The following is a 27247-nucleotide window of genomic DNA, read 5'->3' on the forward strand; positions in this document are numbered from 1 at the left end:
TGCTGTGGCTCCGCCCATCCCTACGCTCTGGCTCCGCCCATCCCCACCCTTTGGCTCCGCCCATCACCACCTCTGTTTCTGCCCCTCCCACGCTTTGGCTCCGCCCCTCCTCACGATCTGGCTCCGCCCCTCCCCACTACTTGTTTACCAACTTATCAGAAACCTTATGCGTGCTCAGCCAGACTGGCTCCGCCCCTCATTGAATTTGTTTTACATTTTATCGAGTCTGAGCTCTCGGGCCCCGCCTCTCTTTAGACCCTGGCCCCGCCCCTTCAGTAGTACGATCCATTGCCAGCCCCCTCCCTTCATTCTATCGAATACCTGTGGCCATAGATTAAGATAACTTGTCATCTAATCACCGCCTGACATGGAGTAAACGCGATGACATGGTTCTAGTCTGGATTTGTAGTGTTTCTGAAAGGTTTCCGCCTGTTTCCTTATCTGAAATGGCTGACTGGGCTTCGAAGTTCCCGCCCCCTCCTCTGAATCCCCTAGCAGACATCTCTGCACCCCTCCCAGCAGGCTGGACGCGTTGCTGTAGAAACACATTGGTGGGCGTGACCTACTTGTGCCCCTGCCTTACAGCCTCGGTGTCCCGCTTGCTGCCCTGCACTCTGGCTGGCAGGAAGAAGCGATCGTGGTTGTACCTGGCGGGGAGGATTCTCTGTATCCCATCGCCATCCTCATGGTGGAGGTGAGGAGGAGGAGTGCGGGACACAAAGAAGGGAGGAAGAGTGCAGTTACAGTATATACTGCTCCCCCGAGGATAGCATGCAGTGAGGGGGATACTCACCCACAGGAAGATGGGGGCCACTGACTCTTCAAGCTTGAAAAAAAGCTAGGGCTGGCTCCTGACAGCTTAGTATGGGGAGGGGTGTCGTCAGACCAGGGGTCTTTACTGGGTGATTTCTCCTCACTTCCTGTCGTGGTGACAACTCTAACCGTTATGTTTCCTCCCACACTAGCATGAAGCCTTACCTGTACATCCTGTTTGGTAAAACTGTTGTCACTAAAACAGGAAGTGAGGGAGGAATGCCTCCAGCAGCCCCCTGGATAGAATATCTACTGTATCCAAGTATGAAAAAAACGAAGAATTTTTCGGCTAGACACACTGCTTGCAGACAAATTGAAGGCCTTGTTCACTCCATACGTGCATGAAAACTGATGAGAAAAGAGCGCAGATTTCACTTGCAGAGGCATCGGCTTACCTCAGTTCTCATACATGTCTGCTGTGCACAGACTGACATCACATCCTGGGTCATCACCCCCTCATTGGTGATCCTCATATCAGAGACTCCTCATCAGGTTCTCATCATCATCACCCCCCCATCATCATCATCGATTCCTTCATCAGAGAATCCTCATCGGGGACCCCCACCATAAATATCCTATTCATCTGTCCCCCGCCAGCAGTATCCCCCACCCTCAGTGTCCCCCTCATCTGTTCCCAACCATCATTGCCCGCCACCATTAGTGCCCCCTTTGTCTGCCATCTGCCATCAGTGTCCGTCATCTGTCCCCCACCATTAGTGTCCCCTCACCTGTCCCCTCCATCATTGTCCCCTTCACCTGTTCCCCGCCATTAGTGCCCCCTTATTTGTTTTCAGCCATCAGTGCCCCCTTATCTGTCCCCTGCCAGCAGTGTCCCCCTCGTCTGTACCCGACCATCATTGTCCGCCACCATTAGTGCCCTTATGTCTGCCCGCCGCCATCGGTGTCCCCTTCATCTGTTCCCCACCACTAGTGCCCCCTTATTTGTTCTCTGCCATCAGTGTCCCCTTCATCTGTCTTCTACCATTAGTGCCCCCTCATCTGTCCCTACCATCAGTGTCAGCAACATCCTCCTTCCTTCCACCATCACTGACCCGAGCAGCAGCATAATCCCAGCCAGCATCTGACAGGAGGGAAGGTAGGCGTGCAGTACAGACATAGAGCACTGCTCTGCTTCCCCTCCCAGTTCCTATCACATGGGAGGCATGCAGAGCGGTGCTGTCCATTTTGCCTGTGATCCAGTGCGGAGCTGTGAAGAAAAACTGCAGACACGATGCATAATCCCACATTGGACATCACACCTCTGTTTTAGTGTGAACGAGACACATAGGAAACCCCAGCATGGCCCGCCCATACAATGTGTGCCAGGCAGTCCCTGCACTACAAGTCACAGAATGGCCTGCCCGTACAATGTGTGATAGGCAGTCCCTGCACTACAAGTCACAGAATGGCCCGCCCGTACAATGTGTGATAGGCAGTCGCTGCACTACAAGTCCCAGCATGGTCTGCCCGTAAAACGTGCGGTAGGCAGTCGCTGCACTACAAGTCCCAGCATGGCCCGCCCGTAAAACGTGCGGTAGGCAGTCGCTGCACTACAAGTCCCAGCATGGCCCGGCCGTACAACGTGCGATAGGCAGTCGCTGCACTACAAATCCCAGCATGGCCCGCCCGTACGTACGATAGGCAGTCGCTGCACTACAAGTCCCAGCATGGCCCGCCTGTACGTGCGATAGGCAGTCGCTGCACTACAAGTCCCAGCATGGCCCGCCCGTACAACGTGCAATAGGCAGCCGCTGCACTACAGGTCCCAGCATGGCCCGCCTGTACGTACGATAGGCAGTCGCTGCACTACAAGTCCCAGCATGGCCCTCCCGTACAATGTGCGATAGGCAGTCGCTGAACTACAGGTCCCAGCATGGCCCGCCCGTACAACGTGCGACAGGCAGTCGCTGCACTACAAGTTCCAGCATGGCCCGCCCGTACAACGTGTGACAGGCAGTCGCTGCACTACAAGTCCCAGCATGGCCCGCCCGTACAACAGGCAGTTGCTGCACTACAAGTCCCAGCAAGGCCCGCCCGTACAACGTGCGACAGGCAGTCGCTGCACTTCAAGTCCGCCGTCTAGTATTGTGTGATGGACTACAACAAAATGGCTGCTGTAGTTATCCACCAAACCATAGCCGCCTTATAGTATTCCAAGATGGACTACAACAAAATGCCTACTGTAGTTATCCACCAAATCATGGCCTCCGTATAGTAGTGTAAGATGAACTACAACAAAATGGACGACGTTATCCACCAAACCGTGGCCGCCGTATATTATGATGGACTACAACACAATGGCCGCCGCTATTGAAAGACATTGTTGTATTAATATGTATACTTTACACCCCTCTCATTTCCCCGATGAAGCCACGAGGGATGTGATGCAATGTATGGGAGGAGCTGAATTTAGGACTGCTGACTGATTGTATAGTTTTAAGATGTACGATTCGTGGCTCCAGCCAGCCCCCTCCCTTATTCCTATGGCGATAGAATATGTTAAGATATAGTATCACGTTACCGCTTTCTGACATGGACTAATATGATGACATGGATTTTATCCTGATTTCTAAGGTTTCTTCCATTCGCTCCGGTTTCCACCTATCTCTCGGCAAGTGCCCGCTCCTTCTCTTCGCCTGCCATTGGCAGGGACGCCTGTGCTGCATAATCACATAAACGGTGAACGTGAGCTGTGACTCCACCTGGAGCTCACTCGAACCCTACCGCACTCTACGCTGCCCAGCTCCAGACTGAACTTCCTCTCCTCCGGCCCCGCCCCTCCTCACTACTTGTTTACCAACTTATCAGAAACCTTACGCGTGCTCAGCCAGACTCGGCCCCGCCCCTCATTGTATTGTTTTACATTTTATCGAGTCTGAGCTCTCGGCCCCGCCTCTCTTTAGACCCCGGCCCCGCCCCCTCGGTAGTACGATCCATTGCCAGCCCCCTCCCTTCGTCCTATCGTATACCTGTGGCCATAGATTAAGATATCGTGTCATCTAATCACCACCTGACATGGAATAAACGCGATGACATGGTTCTAGTCTGGATTTGTAGTGTTTCTGAAAGGTTTCCGCCTGTTTCCTTATCTGAAATGGCTGACCGGGCTTCGAAAAGTTTCCGCCCCCTCCTCTGAATCCCCTAGCAGACAGCTCTGCACCCCTCCCAGCGGGCTGGACGCGTTGCTGTAGAAACACATTGGTGGGCGTGACGTACTTGTGCCCCTGCCTTTTATCTTTCTGCAGTACCAGGTAAACAGTTGTGTTTTGTGGTTCAGTTTACATTTTCCAGCCCTTTTCTGTGTTGAGAAATGGAAGGGTGTTTCAGTAACTGGGCAGTCTACTTAGCTGTGAATGGCAGTAGTTGTGCTCCACACTGATATGGTAGGTAGACAAGCCAGAGAACAGTCATCACCTATGCCAGCGGTCACTATATGACGGACCGTGGTCCACAAACGGTGCCAGCAGCACTGCCGCCCGGACCACCATGACAGATCCACCGCTGAGCAGGGTGGTTGTTACAGCAACATGACATCACGTGTGCGCCATGCCCCTTTCAGCTCTCTGTCTCTCCGGCTCCCGCTCCCCACCTGTACACAAGCATCCAGCAAGGATCCCGGCACAGCTCCTGTCTGCCCGCAAGGTAGGGTGTAGTCTTACATGGGCATATTGAAGGTTAAAGGGTACTCTGGTGGGTACAACATAGAATGTGCCCATCAGAGTGCCCCTTAAAATGAATGTGCTCATCAGAGTGCCCCTTAAAATGAATGTGCTCATCAGAGTGCCCCATAATATAAATGTGCTCATCAGAGTGCCCCATAATATAAATGTGCTCATCAGAGTGCCCTTTAACGTAATGTGCCCATCAGAGTGCCCCATAATATAAATGTGCTCATCAGAGTGCCCCTTAACGTAATGTGCCCATCAGAGTGCCCCATAATGTAAATGTGCCCATCAGAGTGCCTCTTAATGTAAATGTGCCCATCAGAGTGCCCCATAATATAAATGTGCTCATCAGAGTGCCCCATAATATAAATGTGCTCATCAGAGTGCCCCATAATATAAATGTGCTCATCAGAGTGCCCCTTAACATAAAGTGTGCCCATCAGCATGCTCCTTATTTTATGTTAAGGGGCACTCTGATGAGCACATTTTATGTTAAGGGGTACTCTGATGAGCACACTTTATGTTAAGGTGCACTCTGATGGGCACATGTTATGTTAAGGGGCACTCTGATGAGCACATTTTATGTTAAGGGGCACTCTGATGGACACATTTTATGTTAAGGGGCACCCTGGTGAGCACATTTTATGTTAAGGGGCACTCTGATGGGCACATGTTATGTTAAAGGGCACTCTGATGGGCACATTTAATGTTAAGGGGCACTCTGATGGGCACAATGTATGTTAAGGGGCACTCTGATGAGCACATTTTATGTTAAGGGGCACTCTGATGGGCACATTTTATGTTAAGGGGCACTCTGATGGGCACAATTTATTATAAGGGGCACTCTGATGGGCACAATGTATGTTAAGGGGCACTCTGATGAGCACATTTTATGTTAAGGGGCACTCTGATGGGCACAATTTATTATAAGGGGCACTGTGATGGGCACAATGTATGTTAAGGGGCACTCTGATGAGCACATTTTATGTTAAGGGGCACTCTGATGGGCACAATTTATTATAAGGGGCACTCTGATGGGCACAATGTATGTTAAGGGGCACTCTGATGAGCACATTTTATGTTAAGGGGCACTCTGATGGGCACATTTTATGTTAAGGGGCACTCTGATGGACACATTTTATGTTAAGGGGCACTCTGATGGGCACATTTTATGTTAAGGGGCACTCTGATGGGTACATGTTATGTTAAGGCGCACTCTGATGAGCACATTTTATGTTAAGGGAAACTTTGATGAGCACATTTTATGTTAAGGGGCACTCTGATGGGTACATTTAATGTTAAGGGAAACTTTGATGAGCACATTTTATGTTAAGGGGCACTCTGATGAGTACATTTTATGTTAAGGGGCACTCTGATGAGTATATTTTATGTTAAGGGGTACTCTGATGAGCACATTTTATGTTAAGGGGGCACATATGGGCACATATTGTGGAAAGGGGCACTCTGATGGGCACATGTGATGGAAAAGGGCACTCTGATGGGGAATATGATGTAAAGGGGCACTCTGATGGGGAAATACAATACAAAGGGGTACTCTGATGGGGAATATGATGTAAGGGGGCACTCTGATGGGAATACCTGATGTAAGGTGACAATGTGATGGGGATACCTGATGTAAAGGGGCACTCTGATGGGGACAACTGATGTAAAGGCGCACTCTGGGCACACCTGATGTGATGGGAATACATGATGCAATGTTGCACTCTGATGGTGACACCTAATGTAAGGGGGCACACTGATGGGCACACCCTATTCGGACCTCGGCCAGAGGATAATTTTAGTGACCAGACCTCCTTGAATTTTAATTAATTACCCCTGACCTATACTGTCCTCAGCATGATCTAAAACTTTGACTCGGAAAATGTGTATCAACATGAATGTTCATGAGTGTTCTCACAACACACAGAACTGCACTTCCATTTTGTAGATTCGCAACAGTGACATTAAAGTAGAACTATAACACAGTGGCTAAGTGGTTGGCACTTCCCCCTGGCAGCACTAGGGTTGTTGGTTAAAATTCCAGCCATGGCACTAGCTGCATGGAGTTTGCATGTTCTCCCTGGGCCTTTTCTTCTGGGTACTCCGGCTTCCTCCCACACTCCAAACATGTGCTGGTAGGTTAATTGGATCCTGTTTAAATTGTCCCTAGTATGTGTATGTATGAATGTAAATTAGGGACATTAGATTGTACGTCCCTTGAGGGTTAGGGACTGATGTAAATGTACAATATATGTAAAGTGTTGCGTAAATTGACGGTGCTGTAAAAGTACCTGTAATAAATACCTATAGGCAAAATACATTTTTTTCATTTTAAATAGTGTAAGGGAGGGTTATAACCCATGTCAGGTTTTATTTGTCACCTGTGTCCCATTGGGGAGATATACCTTAACTTCCTGTCCCATAACCAAAACAGGAAGTGAGAGGAAATTTGTATAAATTAAGGGAATTCCATGGAGATCCTCAGGTCACATGAACTAGTGTTCCCTTTGGAAAAATTTCCCCTCTGTTACTTTTCTGGGGACAACCCAAAATGTGGGGTTTTCTTAAAGTGGATTTCCAGTCAAACTGTAAAAAAAATAAAAGTCAGCAGATACAAAAATTGTAGCTGCTGACTTTTAAAAAACAGCCACTTACCTGTCCCTCCATTCCGCAGTGTCCTCCCCGCAGCCCGTCCCATGTTCCCTGCACCAGCATCTTCAGTGTGGGCACCCAGCTGTGACAACTTGCAGCTTCACAACCAGGTGCCCACTGCGCATGCATGAGTAGCGCTGCGCTTCTTGCATGGTCTCATAGTCTTCTGCTGGGACCTGTCACATGTCCCAGAAGACTAGGGGGGACAACTTCTGCTTCTGACCACCTAGGTGATTGCAGTGGGAGCAGGTCCCTGTCAATTTCAGGTACCAGCTCCCCAAAGGTGCCAATCCTTAACAGGGAGCAGGGGACCAGTCCTTATAGCGGAACTTCCCCTTTTGGGCGGAGCTCCGCTTTAACTTTCAGTTAAAGTGGTAAACAGGACAAATAGAGAGGGTGAATCTCCTCCTTAACGGGGGCAAATTAAAGTAGAACTATAGGCAAAACTCTTTTTCATTTTGGATAGAGTAAGGGAGGGTTATAACCCCTGCCAGTTTATTCTTTGCCATCTGTGTACCATTGGGGAGATTTCTCTCACTTCCTGTTCCATAGCCAAAACAGGAAGTAAGAGACAATCCCTCCAATGTGAGAGAATCCCAGGATGTTACCAGAGCTAGTGTCCCCATTGGAAGATTTCCCCTCTATTACTGTTTTGGTGTCAACCCAAAATTTGAGATTTTCTTTTACTTTTGACGATCATAGTAAACAGGACAAATCAAGAAGGTGCATCTCCCTAATGGGTACACAGCCAGCAATAACAAGCGGACAAGAGTAGTAATCCCTGTCCAGAATTAAAAAAATAATACGTTTTGACTTTAGTTATACTTTTTTTCTCAATGCTACCCCACACACCTGGCTAATGAGTGCACCAAAATACTAACAAAGTTGATTTTTGGTGTGGCACAATTTTAAAAAGGGTCATGCATGATTACAGACAATGGATTCCTGGGGCAAGACTAAGCATATGAGGTGGGACTGGGGAAGCAAATGTAGGGACCATGAGAAAAGGTTGCTATTTTCATATCAAAGCACCATAGTATTCAAGCTCTTGGGATTGAAATTGATTGGCAGGGAACTGAATGTAACTGCAATGGGAATTTAAAGGGGAACTAAACCCATAGATTTAACTGTTTTCCAAAATCAATACATTTAAAGGATAAGTTCACCTTTTTGACAAAAATTATAAATGCACATTTTTTTGCAGGTAAAAAAATGTGCATTTATTATTTTTGTCTGCAGGAGCCTGGAAAGCATTACACCAGAAATCAATAAATCGCTGATGCCATGTAGGTCTCCTGCAGACCTGTCAGAATACCTGCTTGCCGCACGAAATGAACGAGCAAGCAGATATATATATATATATATATATATATATATATATATATATGTATGTACAGTATATATCAGGGGCGGACTGACAACTCATGGGGCCCCCGGACAATAAGGGATCATGGGGCCCCTGTGTCCTTGCCTAAACTCAAAAAAGCCTAAGAAAAAGGTACCAGGGGCATCTCATGGGGCCCCCTACTGACCCTGGGGCAGTGCCTGAGTTTCCAAATGGTCAGTCCGCCCCTGGTATATATATATATCTTCAATGAACCACCACGGTGCTCCACAGCGGTGTGGTAGTTCATGTTCACTGAAAACACTAAGGCTGCTGGGACTTGTAGGCACTAATTCACAGAACTTTGTGAATGAGTGATGTGGGCATGTGGGCAGAGCCCTTCACAGCCACACTTTTTTCAAATCTGACAGACAGTACGGGGAAACGTCTATACTGCCATTTGTAGACGCTATAAATTTCATGTAAACCAATTAATTTACGCATATTGGGAATTTTTTTTAGCAAAGACATGTAGCAGAATACATTTTGGCCTAAATTTACAAAGAAATTAGATTTTTTTATTGGATATGTTTTATAGCAAATGTCAAAAATATATATATAGTTTTTCAAAATTGTCAGTCTTAATTTGTTTATAGCGCAAAAAAAACGCAGAGGTTATCAAATGCCACCAAAAGAAATCTGTATTTGTGGGGAAAAAAGACATAAATTTCATTTGGGTGCAGCGTTGCATGACTGCGCAATTGTCAGTTAAAGTAACACAGCGCTGTATGATGAAAAATGGCCCGGTCAGCAAGGGGGGTAAATCCTCTGGAGAGCAAGTGGTTAATTCAAAGCAGAAAGCAGAAAATGGATTGTCTTCTTGAGTTGTTAGAATGGCACAGAGCAGGAGCAAGTCCATTTTTAAGTGCTAACTATAGGCAATACTGTCACAACCCACAAAAATGCGCTTCCCTTTTGCAGATATGCTGCAGTGACATTAAAGTAGAACTATAGGCAAAACTATTTTTTTAATCCTTCTGGATAGAGTATGGGAGGGTTATAGCCCATGTTAATTTTTTTGCCACCTGTATCACACTGAGGAAATTTCCCTTCACTTCCTGTCCCTTGGCCCCAACAGGAATCCCTCCAAAGTAAGGGTCACCAGAACTAGCATTCCCATTGGAAGGGTTCCCCCCCCCCCCCCCCCCCCCGGTTTCTGTCCTGGGGAGAATAGAAATGTGGGATTATCTTTCACCACAATACATATGCAGTAAATAATTGATGGCCCTGACCTCTTAACTGAACACACAATATTACTTTATCATATCAAGAAAGGCTTCAAGAGTGCTAAACATGTGTGATTGAACACCCTTTAATCCTGGTATACAGTTTCTAGTGTGACCTTTCTGTCTCCAGACTGCTCATTGGGCCATGTATCAGCATATTTACACTGTGATTTGTTGTGTGATGAATGGAGGTAACACTGGAAACTGTAAAGCTGGTCCAGGAAATAGTGTCGTTGTCTTCCTGGATATGCAGTGTGGCAGATTTCTGTAGGTCATAAGGATGGCAAAGCAGAATTCCAAATTCTTTGTGTTTTTATTTAAAATGGAACTAAACCCTCTTATCCATTACAGCCAAGGAAGCTGCCATCTTAGACTCTGTTTGATCTGCAGTTGTTATGTCAGCTCTCAACCAAAATTTCAAGCTCTCACATGCCTGGTGTTAAGCTGATGCTGTCTTCATCTGCAAAAGCATAGGAGCGTTTGGTTCTGCTCAATACCTGTAAACGTCAGAGAAGTATGGGGGCTATCATTGTAGGTTTCTATCTGAAAGTGTGCAGTAAATGAGTGCCAGAATTAAATACAAAGCATTCGAATGACAGCCAGGGAACAACAGTATTCATACCCCTTGACATTTTCCACATTTTGTCATGTTACAACCAAAAACGTAAATGTATTTTATTGGGATTTTATGTGATAGACCAACACAAAGTGGCACATAATTGTGAAGTGGAAGGGAAAATGATAAATGGTTTTCAAAATTTAAAAAAAATAAATATCTGAAAAGTGTGTCATGCATTTGTATTCAGCCCCCCCCCCCAATTCAATACTTTGTAGAATCCCCTTTCACTGCAATTACATCTGCAAGTCTTTTGGGGGATGCCTGCACCAGCTTTGCACATAGAGAGAGTGACATTTCTACCCATTCTTCTTTGTAAATTAGCTCAAGCTCTGTCAGATTGGATGGAGAGCGTCTGTGAACAGCAAGTTTCAAATATTGCCACAGATCCTTAATTGGATTTAGGTCTGGACTTTGACTGGGTCATTCTAACACATGAATATGTTTTGATCTAAATAATTGCATTGTAGCTCTGGCTGTATGTTTATGGTCGTTGTCCTGTTGGAATGTGAACCTCCACCCCAGTCTGTTTTTTGCAGACTAACAGGTTTTTTTCTAAGATTACCCTGTATTTGGCTCCATCCATCTTCCCATCAACTCTGACCAGCTTCCCTGTCCCTGCAGAAGAAAAGTATCCCTGCAACATGATGCAGCCACCACCATGTTTCACAATGGGGATGGTTTGTTCAGGGTGATGTGCAGTGTTAGTTTTCCGCCACACATAGTGTTTTGCTTTTAGTCATCTGACCAGAGCACCTTCTTCCACGTTTGCTGTGTCCCTCACATGGCTTCTCGTAAACTGCAAACAGGACTTCTTATGGCTTTCTTTCAACGATGGCTTTCTTCTTGCCACTCTTCCATAAAGGCCAGATTTGTGGAGTGCACAACTAATAGTTGTCCTGTGGACAGATTCTCCCACCATGGTCCTCTTGGCTGCTTCTCTGATTAACCACTTGGTAACTGCTCTATAGCTGAAGGACAGCTACAGCGCAGTTATCCAGTTCTGGGAATGCGTCATATGACATCCTCCCAGAACGCGCCCTCCCGCGCGCCCCCAGCGGTGTGCACTCAGCAATCTCCATGATCGCTGTGTCCTACAGACAGAGCTGATCACGTGATCAGCTAAAAGGCCAATCACAGCAGCCTTTTACCACTTGATCAGCTGTGTCCAATGACACAGCAGATCACGAAGTAAATACAGTTGCTGGTTATCGGCAGCACTTTCCTCACGCTGTTACAGTGTGAGGAAGGTACTGCCGATACCCAGCAGCTGTCACAGAGCAGATCGACACTGATCAGCAGGGCACTGATAATCAGTGTGCCCTGCAGTGCCACCCACCAGTGCCCATCAGTGCCTCCCACCAGTGCCCGTCAGTGCCGCCCATCAGTGTTGCCCAGCAGTTGCACCCATCAGTGCCATCAGTCATTGCTGCCAGTCAGTGCTGTCAGTCAATGCCGTCAGTCAGTGCCACTCGTCAGTGCCCATCAGTGCTGCCTATCAATGCATCATTAGTGCCTCCTCATTAATGCCCATCAGTGCTGCCTATCAGTGCAGCCTCATCAATGCACATCCGTGAAGGAGTACAATTACCTGTTTGCAAAATGTTATGATAGAAACAAAAGAAAAACTTTTTTTTTCAAATTTTTGTTTTTTTTTTTATAGTGCAAAAAATAAAAAACCCAGTGGTGAATAAATACCACCAAAAGAAAGCTCTATGTGTGTGAAAAAAATGATACAAATTTCATATTGGTACAATGTTGCATGACCGTGTAATTGTCATTCAGAATGCGACAGTGCTGAAAGCTGAAAATTGGCCTTGGCACAAAGGGGGTATAAGTGCGCAAGTGGTTAATGCTCTCCTTGCCCGGCCTGTCAGTTTAGGAGGACGGCCATGTCTTGGTAGATATGCAGTTGTGCCAAACTCTTTCCGTTTTTGGATGATAGATTGAACAGTGCTCCGAAGAGATGTTAAAAACTTGGGATATTTTTTCATAACCTAAGCCTGCTTTAAACCTTTCCACAACTTTATACCTGACCTGTCTGGTGTGTTCCTTGGCCTTCATGATGCTGCTTGTTCACTAATGTTCTCTAACAAACCTCTGAGGGCTTCATAGAACAGTTGTATTTACACTGAGATTAGTAGATCGCTGATGTCATGCAGGTCTCCTGCAGATCTGTCAGTATATCTGCTTCTCCGTATGGGATGCACAAGCAAGCAGATATACTGACAGGAAGATTTCATTAACTACCACGGCGCTCCACAAAAACTCCATGGTTGTTCATAGAAAACTACAAGCCGACAGCTGCCAGGTTTGTCAGGACTTTTAGTGCATTCATTCACAGAACTCTGTGAATGAATGATGTGGCCATGTGGATGAAGCCCTGCACAGCCGCTCTATTTTCAAATCTGACAGAATACATTCAAATCTGGCAGAATACATTTTGGCCTAAATTTATTAAAAAATTAGATTTGTTAAAATTTTTAAGTGAATATGTTTTATAGCAGAAAGTAAAAAAAATTGGGTGTTTTTTTCAAAATGTTCAGTCATTTTTTGGTTATATAATAATAATAATAATTAGGAAAAAAAACAGTGGTGATCAAATACCACCAAACGAAAGCTCTATTTTGTGTGAAAAAATTAAATAAATTTAATTTAGGTACAGCTTTGCATGACCAAGCAATTACCAGTTAAAGTAGCGTAGCAAAAAATAGTCTGGTCATGAAGGGGGTAAAACCTTCTGGAGCTCAAGTGGAAAAGTTTTACAATTATAAATTTAGCATTGTTTTAACATGAAATATATTTTTTCATGTTCATCATTTAGTTTGGAACAGTTCTGTCATTGACTTTATCTTCCTTTTAGCTAAACACACTCAGGTACACAGTCTCCAGCAGCATCAGTTTTCACCAGGATCCTTATTAGTACAAGGCTGTATAGATCAGAATGTACAATTCTTCCAGATCTTATCGTATGTAATAAAAAAGCTAGAACATTAGAGGCAAGTCTATATCCATGTAGAAGATGAATCTATAGACTATATGTGTGTTTCAAAGCAATTAAGCAATTGATTTTACCATGCATTAGAAAACTACACCTATTCTATAGTAATTTATTGGAAGCATTTTGAGGCTATATCCTCTATGTAGGCTTAACGTGAGTGGACATTTAAGTATTCATTCCTATAGCATTTCCATAGTAATCACATACAAGTGCCTCTTACGTAACAATTAAAACCCCTCATAGGGGGAGAAGTTAATCAGTGGAAGCCAGTAGGTGGGGTGGCCTAACTACTGCCCAATATTTTTTTATTGAAGATGAACAAGTTTGCAGTGTTACATGTCTGTTCTGCAAGTGCCCGTTATGGGGCAGAATGCAGTTGTCACTCTTTCAAAGCATAACCTCAGTCAGCAGTTGTATCTTACTCATTTGTTTCAGTTCCCGATGGTATTACCACCTTGCTGAGGTGGAATGGCTTGCATGCCTGAATGCATGCCCTTGGATTTACTGTATACTGGCAGCAGCCCTTGCTTCTAGTGGGGACACCCCAGGTATTATAGTGATGGGCTAGACTAAAAGTGATACCAAAATTCTCCAGGACGGGAGTGATTACAAACTAATCCTGTTGTGCTCATGATTTGACTATCCAGAGCCATGGGTACTACAGAACAGAGATGAGAAAAAAATTACCGTGTTGACCTCACTAAAATTTGAGAAAAAATTGTGTCATTTCCCCCAAATACATTTGAGTCAATAAGTAAGTTCCAGGATTGTTTAAAAGAGCACCCATAATCCTCAGGAACCATTTAAAGGCCTGTGTATGATAAAAACAAAAGCACCAAATTTTTTCTTCATTAACTCCAATGTATTTCAGTGAAAATGTCCCAATCATTGCCACCTTTTAGTAAAGTGAAAATGGCAATTTTCACTCATCCCTAGTTCTGGAAAGCTTAGGGCTCAGGTTGGCCAAACCATGAGTATTAAAGGATGAAGGCTGTAAGTTCCCTGACCAAATCCCTCCTGGAAAACAAGGTACTTGGCCTGATATAATTCACAAAACTCAATCTAGACACCTAGTGCAGTGTTCCCTCTTGTTCTGCCACAAAGTATGCTCCAATAGACATGCTATAAATAATATGATGCAGCCACAATGTTTGTTACAGTCTGACAATCCCCAATTTGTCCAAGAGAAAAAAAATTTTGCCCAGCAAATCCTAGCTGTCAAAATGAGATCACCTACAGCTGCTGTGGTGAAAAAGTTTCTAAACAGTGTCCATATGCTTCATTGAGAAATATGACATGACATAATATTATTGTTACATCATATTTACTCTGTTTCATTGGTATGCAGATCAAAGGGGTTCCCTTTGATCTGCAAATGATGACAGTTAAAGCAACCTTACAAGTTTAAAAAAAAAGTTAAATAAAATGTATTCTTATTTTACCCTAAGTTAAACATCCCTAATTATTTCAGACCTCCATCCTAAAGGAGCATGTTGTGATGCCTTTCCTTATCCCTCTCTTATAACATTTTTTTCTTTTTTTTTTTTAAGTGCTTTATTTGTGCTGCAAAGTAGCACTTCCACAATTCTCGCCTAGGTAAGCACATCCCTGCCCAGATGTGCCACCAGGCTTGGGTCCCGCGAGAGCGCTGCAGCACATCTCTGCGTGAGTTAGTTTCCCCGGCCATCAGCACACGCTCTCGGGGTTTCCACATGCACAAACAGTGCTACCAAGGAGGTCTGAAACCTTCCCTGTGTTTGCGTACGCAAGGAAATTCATCTGCTTGTGTGCAGATGTGCTGACAAGCTCTGCCAGGACCCAAAGGCCAGGCAATGCCATTGGCATAGCTGCGCATGGCCATAAAGATGGCACCAGGGGAGAGGCAGAGCCACTCCCTAGGTGGACTTAAGTTCCTCTTCTTAATTCCCTTAGCTAGTATTTCTCAGCTAATTATTTTAAATTAATATTTCAACCTTTTTAAACTGTGCTTTAATGTTTTAGTGTTGCGTTAAAAAATATACAAAAATATAAAAAAAAAACCTTTATTTCTTTCGTACACTTTGCAATGTTTTGTACCATGCTCTTATTTTTAGTGTCATTTTAAAAAGGAAAAATAATCAATCTAGACTTACTATCTACAGTAAGACTAGTTATAATAAACAAAAAAGGTTTTTTTTTCTTTAGTTTTGTTACATCTTTTAGTCCAAGGATTGAAAAGAGAATAATATATTGTAAGACAATATCACAATTAATCAAATAAAAGCTTTGTTTGCCCCCCCCCCAAAAAAAATACATGTAATTACTTTTGTTATCTTAAAGTGGTTCTAAAGTCTTTTTTGCCTTAATTCATTCCCTACATTAAGGTAAAAAATGTTTAGGCATCAGTATTACCCCCTCCCCTCCCATACTTTTCTAAATCCACACTCGATCCCGTGCTGTGCCCATCTGCAGCAGCTCTGTTTTCTCTCCCTGCTCTCACAGGACAGACTGAGAGCAGCAGGAGGCATAGCCTTCCACTGCTTGCAGTCAAATCCTGTGGTGGGGCAAGGTCGAACCATGCTGTGTGTGTCAATGGACGCAGGCAGCGTGGCTCAGGATTGAGCCCGCATGAATGCTCCTATAGCAAGTATCTTTCTATAGGGCACTTGGAGTAGAGGAGGAGCCAGGAGTGCTGGGGCGGAACTCCACAAGAGGAGCTTTAGGCTGTTTTGGGAAATTCCATTGCAACAGAGCAGGAAAGTATACACCTATTTATTTATTTATTTATTAAACGTAGACTTTGGTAGGGAGTACAAGTATAAGAGTTAAAGTGGTTAATGTTTAGTGAAATAAGTAAATGCACTTACAGTTTTACACATGTACTTAAGTAAAGGTGGTGCTGGAAAAATGAGTGTACGTGTTTTTTTTGTAGTACAACTATTTCAGAAACTTATGATGTCAATTAATTTCACAACAAAAAGGGAAAAGAACACTAGGACATTCCTCATAATCATAGGCAGTAAGGGCAACTTTAAAAGTAAAAAAAAACCTGTGTGCAATCATTATATATAACACTAATCAGATACAAAGGAATGGACACAAAACTGAAAATGTTGCTGCTATGTCCTCATATGTCCACACCACATATACAATAAACAATATACTTGTCAGGACAGTGCTACAATGTTGCAATACAAAAGATTCCTGTCAAAGACCTCACAACACTGAGAGGCAATGTATCCCTTTGTGTGACTGAAATCCTAATAAAATCAAATGTCCGTACATAAAGTCCTCATTGCAGAGCTAAAGAAATAAAATCTAAGTCACATACTTATCAATTTTCATCCAGATAAGATCCCTCATATCCGAGTGCATGAAGTAATAATACATAGAATCACCACTTGTGGAGTACTATCACCATCTGCCTCTCACCTGATGGAAAGACTTACTGAATTTTGGTCTAATAACGCCTTTAACCCTATTATCCCTGGGTTATGGTGATATCCTTCATCTTATAGTACTCAGAGCCTCCGATGCAGATGAATCATGGGGATATGTATAGATAAAAATGCTGACATAGTGTGTACCCATATACACAATTTATTAAAACATTTTAAAAATAAATACACTCACAAATAGGGTGCACTATCCTGGTGCACTACAGATACCAACAGATATTCCATATACCCGCTGCACATGGTAGGAATTCTGTGAGCGGAATCAGCGTTCTCCCTCCCTTGCTCTCATCCTCTGATTTTCTCCTGTAGCGATCTACCTTGTGAGTACTGATAAGGTTTAAAATGTTACTCTCCACACCCTTACGAGTTACGCCTGCGTGGCTCATTCCACTCACAGAATTCCCACCAGGTACCGCAGGTATATGGAATATCTGTTCTGACCACTGTTGGTATCTGTAGTGCACCAGGACAGTGCACCCTATTTGTGAGTGTATTTATTTTTAACATTTTTTAATAGTGTATACAGGTACACACTATTTTAGCATTTTTTCCCATACATATCCCCATGATTCAACTGCACCGGAGGCTCTCAGTACTATAAGATGAAGGATATCACCATAACCCAGGGATAATAGGGTTAAAGGCATTATTAGACCGAAATTCAGTAAGCCTTTCCATCAGGTGAGAGGTAGATGGTGATGGTACTCCACAAGTGGTGATTCTATTTATTATTACTTCATGCACTCGGATATGAGGGATCTTATCTGGATGAAACTTGATAAGGATGTGACTTAGATTTTATTTCTTTAGCTCTGCAATGAGGACTTTATGTACGGACATTTGATTTTATTAGGATTTTAGTCACATAAAGGGATACATTGCCTCTCAGTGTTGTGAGGTCGTTGACAGGAATCTTTTATAAGGCCATGCATTAAATAGTGAAGCGCTCCCAAATTATCTAAACAAATTCCCTCTGTGCATACCATAAATACCCACTGAACTTAAAAATAATTGATACTATAAGGTGATAAAAACCATATAAACTAAATCAATTAGTGAAAAAATAAAATGCATAAACACCTCTCATATATACCAATTATTATTGCCTCTTAATAGATCTGTGATGGAAAATAACGAATATAAAATCCATGATGAATACTCAAATATCAGTGATAGAATCAATTATAATAATACTAATTCATAATAAAAAATGTGACAAATCGTGATAATTGTGACAAACCTATAGATCAAAAATAGTGATTCTGCAATAAATTATGTAATACATATATCTTGTGATAAACCCTATAACAGAATAAAATAAAAATAAATTGCTACTTAATTCAGTGATAAAAATGAATGAACTCAGTGTTCAAAATAAACTCAAATAGTCCATGCAAAATGTGAAAACACTCTGTGATCTTCACTTCTAGTGCTCAAAAAGGAATCCTCCAATGGCAGCAATGCCTGCTCACCTCCCCTCCTCGACCCACACAGGGCCACAAGGCAAAAAACTCTCCTCAAAGGCAATCCTTTCCTCCAGGCAACTCAGCAAGGGACCTCAGGACTTCCACTCCACCTCCTCTCAACACGTCATATAGGACACAAACAAAAGCTTCCCATAGTGTAATACCGTTTATTAGGAGTAATTTGGCATAACAAATTTTTCCCACTCACATGTAATCCTTGAATACAGCGCTTTTCCACCTCACATCATGGGTGTATTCTCATACAGGGAGGGAAACAAATATGGCCGCTGCGTCCGGACAAACGTCCCCACGTGACCGGAAGTGACAAAATCTCGAACTGGGAATGGCGTTCCGACACGTTGCGTCACGTGCGTCGTGACTTCATCAGGGTCCTTATGGTCAGGTGTTTATGCATTTTATTTTTTCACTAATTGATTTAGTTTATATGGTTTTTATCACCTTATAGTATCAATTATTTTTAATTTCAGTGGGTATTTATGGTATGCACAGAGGGAATTTGTTTAGATAATTTGGGAGCGCTTCACTATTTAATGCATGGTATTTATGACTTATTGGTTGAGGTTGAGTGATTGCAGCTAGTAGATAGGGACTTACCCATATCAAGTGCAGGAGGATATCCCCCCCGAATCTTTTATAAGGCAATTTTTCTGTAACCTGTAGCAACCGGAAAAGTCCATGCATGGAAGTGGCTTAGCACATTTACCAAATTCATCAATACAAAAATGTTTACACAAGTGATATTTATTTATTTTTCTAATAAAAAAGGCCTGCCTATAATGCAGATAATATATCCTGCTGCATCATAACACCTCATAAGACAAGAATCATTACAGATTACTTATATTTTTTCATAAAGAAAACGGCATGTAAAAGATTGATGCTATATGAAATAGGAAATAGTTTGGTGGTATCCTTAATACATCCATATTAAATGGTGCTCTATTTTCTTTAGAGATGTGAAAATTATCTGATTACAAAAATAAATCCTGTGGGTATTTGGATTCAGTTGACAAGTCTAGTATTCCACAGTAATTGCTTTAGTTCTGAGGTATTCATGGAGAGCCTCTTCACCTGTGTGACAAAACAAGACTTTAGAAGCTACACGTAAGCAATGTTCATAGTGTATTCATAGTGAACACCTTATTTGCCTTATATTCAGTTTAAATTCAAGGTATATTACTGGATTATGTGCATCAACTGTGGGTGCAGGGTTCTGAGAACGCATCTTGATGTGGTTGAAATTAATGGACATGTGTCATCTTGAAACTGTCATTAAATAATATCCTACTTTCCAAAAATAATACATACATATCTACTGCCTAATAGCCCTGTGATCTATTCTTGTGTTTTTATACCTACTTGTAACACCCTTTGTGAGCTCCCGAATCTCTCATTTACCTCCTTGCTTCCATTTGTTTGAAACTAGTAGCATGCATTAATTATGGGCATGTGCACTGCTCTATGCACGCTACACATGCCATAGTCTCTGGTCCACCTTGCAAGTGAGAAAGAAAAAGGTGTCTTCATTGCTACATACAGTGGGACCATAGGGAAATAACCTTGCCACCCTCTAACAGGAAGTCAGATCATAGCAGCTAACAAAAAAAATGGAATTTAGAGTTTTGGAGGCAGCTGAGAACAATAGAATGTACATATTTTAAGTTAAGAATGCATATTTTATTAGAATATTTTTCTTTCAAACCTGGGTTTAATTTCACGTTCATCCATGAAACTTCAGTGGGCAGCCTTTCGTTATACACTGGGTATAGGCAGCTAGTTGGTCTATAGTTAAAACGGAACATTACCCTAAAGGGCACATTCCACTTTATGCCCCCCCCTTCACTTTTTTGAGGGGGGCGGCGGGTACCTGGTTATTGACAAGTATCCATGCCTACTTCTGGTGGGATCTCTGTGGCAATACACCAGCATCCCCCCCCCACATCACAGGTCCCAGAAGACTGGGACCATGCAGAAGGAGCAGCGTGGCTCACGCATGCGCAGTGGGCAGGTGGCTGTGCAGCTGCAAGAAATCACAGCTGCCTGCCCACAGTAAACATGCCAGTGACAGAGACCCAAAGACCAGCGAAGAAGCGGGTGAGTGCAGAGCTGGATCCCTGGACAGGTGAGTGTCATGTTATTAAAATTTTATTTTTTAGAGTGAAGCATCGCTTTACCAATGAAACTTCACCGGTCAGCCTTTCATTGTACACTAGATATAAACAACTAGATGGTCCATGCTTAAGGCTGGATTTACACAATATCCATTGCATGTAGCTCACATTGGCACACAGATCAATCAAAATTCACTTTGAAAGTGAACATGCTCTACTGCTTTAGTAAACCAGAGTCAGAGTGTCACTTATAAGCCCTTAGCTGAGACAGGTCATCTTCCACTGTGGCCTACAAGCTACATAGTGATCAACCATTTCTACTCTGACAGTAAAATCAACAGTTTGTTTAGTTAAAAAAAAGAGTGTAAGGGGTAGGGACAAGGTAGAACTGTGACATCAGAACTAGAGGTTGCCTTGTGTATATTGAGCACCTAGGGTCAGGAAGACGTACTTTAACAGTACCTGCATGCAACTGTTACATTTAAATTGATATTAAAGTGACATGTTTACTTTATATTTATATGGATAAACCTATTCAAACTGATCATTTGGCAACTGTACTGCATTCTATGACTATGGGCGTTGAGGAAAATAGCAAATGATATTCATATAACACGTAGAAATAGTCATCATGTGACTACTATTTCCTCAACCCCATTTAGCATCTAAGAACACAGAATCAGAGTGAATGAATGTACAGGCAAATTATCTGCAGATTACTGTTAATCTAATTGGTCAATTAACTGTCAAATATATTCTTAGTCTGAGCAAAGTCTATGGATGTTTTTCCCTTTCTATATAATTTAACATACACAGATGTTCATAATAAACCAAATTATTACCCAAGTCCTTGCCAAAGCCTGATTGTTTGAATCCTCCAAATGGTGCAGCAACGTCTGTTTTGTTGTAGGTGTTGATAAACACGGTTCCGGCTTCCAGCTTCTCAGTCACATACATTGCTTTACTGATATCTTTTGTGAAGACTCCAGATGCTAGCCCATATTCTGTGCTATTGGCTCGTGCCAGAACACCTTCAATATCACTGCATGAGCAAAAACAAAAGAAATGGAAATGACAGCAATAAATTCTACTATGACAATAATATTCAGAATTAGTGTTTAAAGTGCTTTGTACTGCAAGCTACACTATGTTGCCAAAAGTATTGGGACGCCTGCCTTTATAAGCACATGAACGTTAATGGCATCCCAGTCTTAGTCCGGATGGCTCGATATTGAGTTGGCCCACCCTTTGCAGCTATAACAGCTTCAACTCTTCTGGGAAGACTGTCCACAAGGTTTAGGAGTGTGTCTATGTGAATGTTTGCCCATTCTTCTAGGAGAGCATTTGTGAGGTCAGGCACTGTCGGACAAGAAGGCCTGCCTTGGAGTCTCCGCTCTAATTCATCTCAAAGGTGTTCTATCGGGTTGAGGTCAGGACACTCAAGTTCCTCCACCCCAAACTCGCTCATCCATGTCTTTATGGATCTTACTTTGTGCACTGGTGTGCAGTCATGATGGAACAGGAAGGAGCCATCCACAAACTGTTCCCACAAATTTGGGAGCATGAAATTGTCCAAAATGTCTTGGTATGCTGACGCATTAGGAGTCCCTTTCACTGGAACTAAGAGGCCTAGACCAACCCCTCGAGAAACAACCCCACACCATAATCCCCCCTCCACCAAACTTTATACTTGGCACAATACAGTCAGGTAAGTACCATTCTTCTGGCAACCACCAAACCCGGACACGTCCATTGGATTGTTAGACAGAGTAGCGTGATTCGTCACTCCAGCGAACACATCTCCACTGTTCTACAGTCCAGTGATGGCATGCTTTAAACCACTGCATCCAATGCTTTGCATTGGACTTGGTGATGTAAGGCTTGGATGCAGCTGCTTGGCCATGGAAACCCTTTCCATGAAGCTCTCTATGCATTGTTGTGCTAATCTGAAGGCCACACCAGTGATGTATTTAGGTTTTGTTGTGCCCTAGGCAACACAAAAATCTGACCCCCCCCCCCCCACACAGAGAAAGCCTAACATTGACCAACAACACCCCTGCCCCCCACCCGAGAGAGCCTTCCACTAACACACAGCCCATCCCCCTGGACAGAAAGTCACTCACCTTCACAGCTCCAGACAACCCTGAGAATGAGAGTCGGGCTCTGCATACACAACCATGCACTCTGCAGCCTCTCTCGACTCCCACCCGGTCCTCATGCTGCAAGTGTACTTCCTTCCAGGGGGTGGTGCTGCCCCCCTGAAAAGTGGCGCCCTAGGCAAACGCCTTGTTTGCCTTGTGGTAAATACAGCCCTGGGCCACACAAAGTTTTGAGGTCTTTAGCTATTAACTCTGCAGACAGTTGGCGACTTCTGTGCATTTCAGCATGCGCTGACCCTGCTCTGTCATTTTACGTGGCCTACCACTTCATTGCCAAGTTGCTGTTGTTCCCAGTTGCTTCCACTTTGTTATAATACCACTAACACTTGACCGTGGAATGTTTAGTAGCAAGGAAATTTCATGGATGGACTTATTACACAGGTCGCAACCAGGTTGTATCATAGTACCGCGCTTGAATTCACTGAACTCCTGAGAGCAACCTATTCTTTCACAAATGTTTGTAGAAGCAATCTGCAGGCCTAGGTGCTTGATTTTATACGCCTGTGGCCATGGAGGTGATTGGAGCTTTTAGCAATATAGTGTATATTTAAAAACACTGGAGAATGTGTACTTGGACCATACCGGGAGCCAGGAGCCAACTGAAGTATAGCCCCAGAGGGGGCAAATATCGATAAAGGTCCAATCCAGGAGGTGAGTGCTTATTGTTCACTGGGTGTTGTGCATGTGACATGTGGGTGTCCTGTAAAATTGGAGACTTAGATATTTGGAATTCACTGGTGGCTGGCCACATATATATTGATGGACTTTCTTTGTTTCATTATTTGGCGCTGCATCATTGTTTGTATCATGTTTAGGAGGAGTGGAGTGAAAATGCCTAACGGTGCTGGGCAGCAGCTAGCAATTCACAGATTTTTAGCATGTTTATTTGTTAATTATTTATATATATTAGATTTCATATGTTACAGATAGCTTATGGTATTTTGCACTAATATTGACAACGCTAATTGTCTTTTGCTATTTGTGTAGAGTACTTGGACATTGTTCCTTTTCTCTGTGGGAAATTGGGACAAGGGCAAGTGGGTTTCTCCAATGCCCAGCTATATCAAGCAATCAGGAATCATTTTCAATTTTTAAATTGCTCTAAGCTTATAAAAGCTGATCCCTTTATGGTCTAGAAAATGTGCTATCCTATAGAGACCCTTGTTGATCCACCATGTAAATTGTTGAGGGTTTTGCCCAGGAGGAAAATGAGGGTTACCCTGTTCTCAAATGTTAATATAGAATTTTCTTAGCAGTCTTGCTAGGATAGTCATAGAAGTGTTAAATTGTTAACTTTCTTGGAGTCATTTGGTCACATGATCTCAAGTCAGTAGGACTACAGATGTGCACAAACAGTTCAGCCCCTTTTATTGCTTTGTATCCATTCCAGCAAAACCAATAAAACATTACTTCATTTACTGTATAATTTTTATAGGTATGCTTACATTTTTGTTCTGTCACAGAAAAACGACAAACAAACAAGAAACAATCAGCGTATGTTTTCATAAACATCAAAATTTAAATATAAAACATTACCCATCCTTGAACTTGGAAATAACCATTACTGGCCCAAAGGATTCTTCCTGGGCAACATACATGTGGTCTTCTACATTTGTAAATACGGTTGGCTCCATAAAAAAACCTAAAAAATATTAAAGGGTATCTTTTTTTTAACATTTACTGTATGTCGATGATTATATTCAAAGCAACATTCATATCAATGCTAGTTTATTATACAGTATATATTGGTGCATTAAAGTGTACTGTATGTAAAGCCAAAGCTTTTCAGTTTTTGATAAGCTAGGATAAAAATAAAACCCCCGACCAGTTTATTCTTTTCTCTTTATGTATCACTGGGGAAATTCCCTTCATTTTCTGTCCCAGGGACGCAACAGGAAATTAGAGGAAGTCTCCCTAAAGTAGGGGAGTTCCCCTCTTAGACAGTTGTCCCTGGAATAGGTGTTCCCATTGGAAGAGTTCTCTTTATCTCATGCTCTGGGGACAATGGATCCAGGATGGTAAAACTTTGGGGGCTGTACCCGTACCACACAATATGTGGACGGCCTGTAGTGTTGCTTTAGACACTGGATCCTACACGGGAACTCAGGTCCAGGGCTGTGCTTCATCCCTATGGAACCCATACACTGAAGACCCCTTCAGGGGTGTGATGGATGAAGCCCAATATAGGGTCCAGCGTCATGGACAGGTAAGACAGAATAAACTTGGAATGTATTCACTTTACAGTGCAAACATTTCCAACTTGCCACTAATATTTAAACAACTCAGAGATCATTCTTAGGTGAATGACCAGGTGTTACATCACACCACTAGTTGCACACTTTACCAACACTTTTGCCTAGAACCTTTACAAAGTGCCCAGATGCTTCCTCCCACCCTTTCACCATGAGGACTTTGCTACATCTAGTAGGACGCTTGTTGCTACAGGACAGTCTGCACCTGGGTTGCTGCATACTCCTTCCAGACATGGTTACCCTATATTCTGCATTCTACTGCGTGAGTAACCTACAGGGACTACCTCACCTATGGCTATGATGGAAACCAACTGAAAAGGAGCCATGGCAAAAGCTCCGGTGAACATTCGCTCTGCCAAAGGCCCGAACAACACTTAACGACGACATTTCTTGTACTGGACCCAATTTTAACATCAGTCTCTGCATCCAACTCTACTTCCATGAACTAAAAGCTTTAATATTGCCATTTCTGTCCAAGGCTCCAAAATGCCTAGCCCTTTTTCCAACTCCTCTGTCGCCAGAGCCGGGGTCAGAAGCCAGGAAGGATGGTCGCCAGAGCCGGAGTCAGAAGCCAGGAAGGATGGTTGCCAGAGCTGGGGTCAGAAGCCAGGAAGGAGTCTTCCCAAAGCCGAGTCGGTATTTAGGAGAGCAACGAGAAACTAAACAGGAGCTTGCTGCTGTGCAACAGACAGGACACGAATGCAATGGACAGCTACAACCAGCAGACTTATATGTGATAAGCCTGCCACCTCCTGGGGGAGGAGCCACAGAGGGCTGAAAGCATAAAGGATCCCACAATGCTTTGCAGACACCTAAGATGGATGCCAGCACATGGAGCAGCACAAGCCCTGAGGAAAGGTAGGACCTTGACACATAGCATGTATAAAAATATTTTGCATAATGGAGATGGCTGCAACAACAGGCATGGTGTTCCAACTGTCGGTGTAGTCAGGAGGCTGAAGTGTTTCGGGGGTAGCTCTTTCCTCAGAGCTACCAGTAAAGGGACTCGTCCGCGAAACGTGTCAGCCTCCTGACTACACTGACAGTTGGAACACCTTGCCCGTTGCTGCGGCCATCTCCATTATGCAAAAGATTTTTATACATGCTATGTCTGTGAGTATGTTTTTGTCTTTTACACCTTTGGATAAATCTTGGATAATGCACTAGGTGTTTGCGCAGCCTGTCTTCTCTTTTTCCAGTGGTTGATCTCCCCCGTCTGAGGAGGGCTGCACCCCTGAAGCATTATCTTTAGGCCACTTCTGTCCTGGTCTCCTTGGCCTCCCTTTGGCAATTAATTTCCTGAAGCACTGGAGAGTACACACGGTTATCCAGTCTGCTCCTAGAGTATTCATAAAGGTCCTAGTACCTCTTCTTGCCCTTCTCAGAACTCAGGGCAACAGGTTAAATGGATGACCCTCTCCTGAAGGACTCATGTCCCTTCCAGCTGTCTGCAAATGTCCACAGTACAATTCAGATGCTCCAGGCTTTTCTTTGGATGATCAATTTCCAAAAATCTTCTCTCCAGCCTTTTCTGCCCCGAGAATACATTAGTCTGTAAATGTTTTCCTTCCAGAAAAGAAAATCCTCTCTTTTTCAGAGCTCATGCTTGAGAATTAAGGTCAAAGAGACATTCCACAATGAGAGTTTCTATGAGAATTCTAGGCCTCATGGTAGCCTCATTTGAGGCTGTGCCTTTCCCCAATTTAATTTGGGACATTTCCATAGTGCTCTCTATTGTGTTAATTTATTAAAATATAAATGATCAGAACATTCACATGTAAAACATCAAGGTTAACACAAGTAAAAACAAAGTCACTGGTCTCCGGAACATCTGCCTGACCCGATTCCCCTGCAGCCTGGGATCAGCAGTCTCCAAGAACTCTGAACAGCATGATGATGTCCCGGAGACTCCCACCTAATGTGTTGCCTCCTGATTTGATTTCCTCAGAGTCATGCAGTCCTAAGGCACACCACACTACATATACACACCCTTCCTGATGGTTACCATGGATGCGCAGAAACAATTAACGGGAACACAGGAACTGCTATGCAGAACTCACAGCAATGGACTTAGTGAACTAGCGCCATTGAACAGCCTATGCCGATCAACGGCACTACTCATACAAATAAAATAAAAACAACTCCCCGGACACATACATACATTCTTAAAAGTATATATCTCTGAATCTACCCCAATCCATAAATTACAATTTAAATTTCAATAAAACTTAGACATGCACACACAAATAGAGTAGGTAAAACCCCACAGAACCTAATCTATCAATAAAAACAGCAGGACCAAGGCACCCTAGTGCTAGCATTGGATGCCTTGATAATCCCCTGGTCTCAGTTCAGGCTAATCTAGGCCTTTTCCCCCCTAAGTGAATTCTACCTCATCTGATCCACAAGACAGAGCAAGAGAAGATGGTGATTCTCATTGCACG

The 27247-nt window shown here is 43.4% G+C and overlaps 1 protein-coding gene and 1 long non-coding RNA gene across 2 annotated transcripts in view; one reads left to right on the forward strand and one right to left on the reverse strand.

Annotated features, from left to right (window-relative positions):
* Positions 1 to 584: 584 nt before the first annotated feature.
* The window catches only part of LOC149471939 (uncharacterized), a 46289-nt gene continuing 19626 nt past the window's right edge, over positions 585 to 27247 (forward strand). Inside the window, exon 1 of the long non-coding RNA XR_016305807.1 lies at positions 585 to 694. This is a non-coding gene — a long non-coding RNA (uncharacterized LOC149471939). The remainder of the gene's footprint in view (positions 695 to 27247) is intronic.
* The window catches only part of ALDH1L2 (aldehyde dehydrogenase 1 family member L2), an 80963-nt gene continuing 72722 nt past the window's right edge, over positions 19007 to 27247 (reverse strand). The window contains exons 21-23 of the mRNA XM_089651844.1: positions 24088 to 24193; positions 21235 to 21434; positions 19007 to 19352 (exon numbers count right to left, since the gene is read on the reverse strand). Coding sequence (XP_089507970.1) covers positions 19297 to 19352; positions 21235 to 21434; positions 24088 to 24193 — 362 coding nt within the window. The 3' untranslated portion in view covers positions 19007 to 19296. The remainder of the gene's footprint in view (positions 19353 to 21234; positions 21435 to 24087; positions 24194 to 27247) is intronic.

The sequence above is a fragment of the Staurois parvus genome, unplaced genomic scaffold (assembly GCF_062004578.1).
Source record: "Staurois parvus isolate SC_StPar_1 unplaced genomic scaffold, SC_StPar_1.0 ptg000025l, whole genome shotgun sequence".
NCBI classification, from domain to species: domain Eukaryota; kingdom Metazoa; phylum Chordata; class Amphibia; order Anura; family Ranidae; genus Staurois; species Staurois parvus.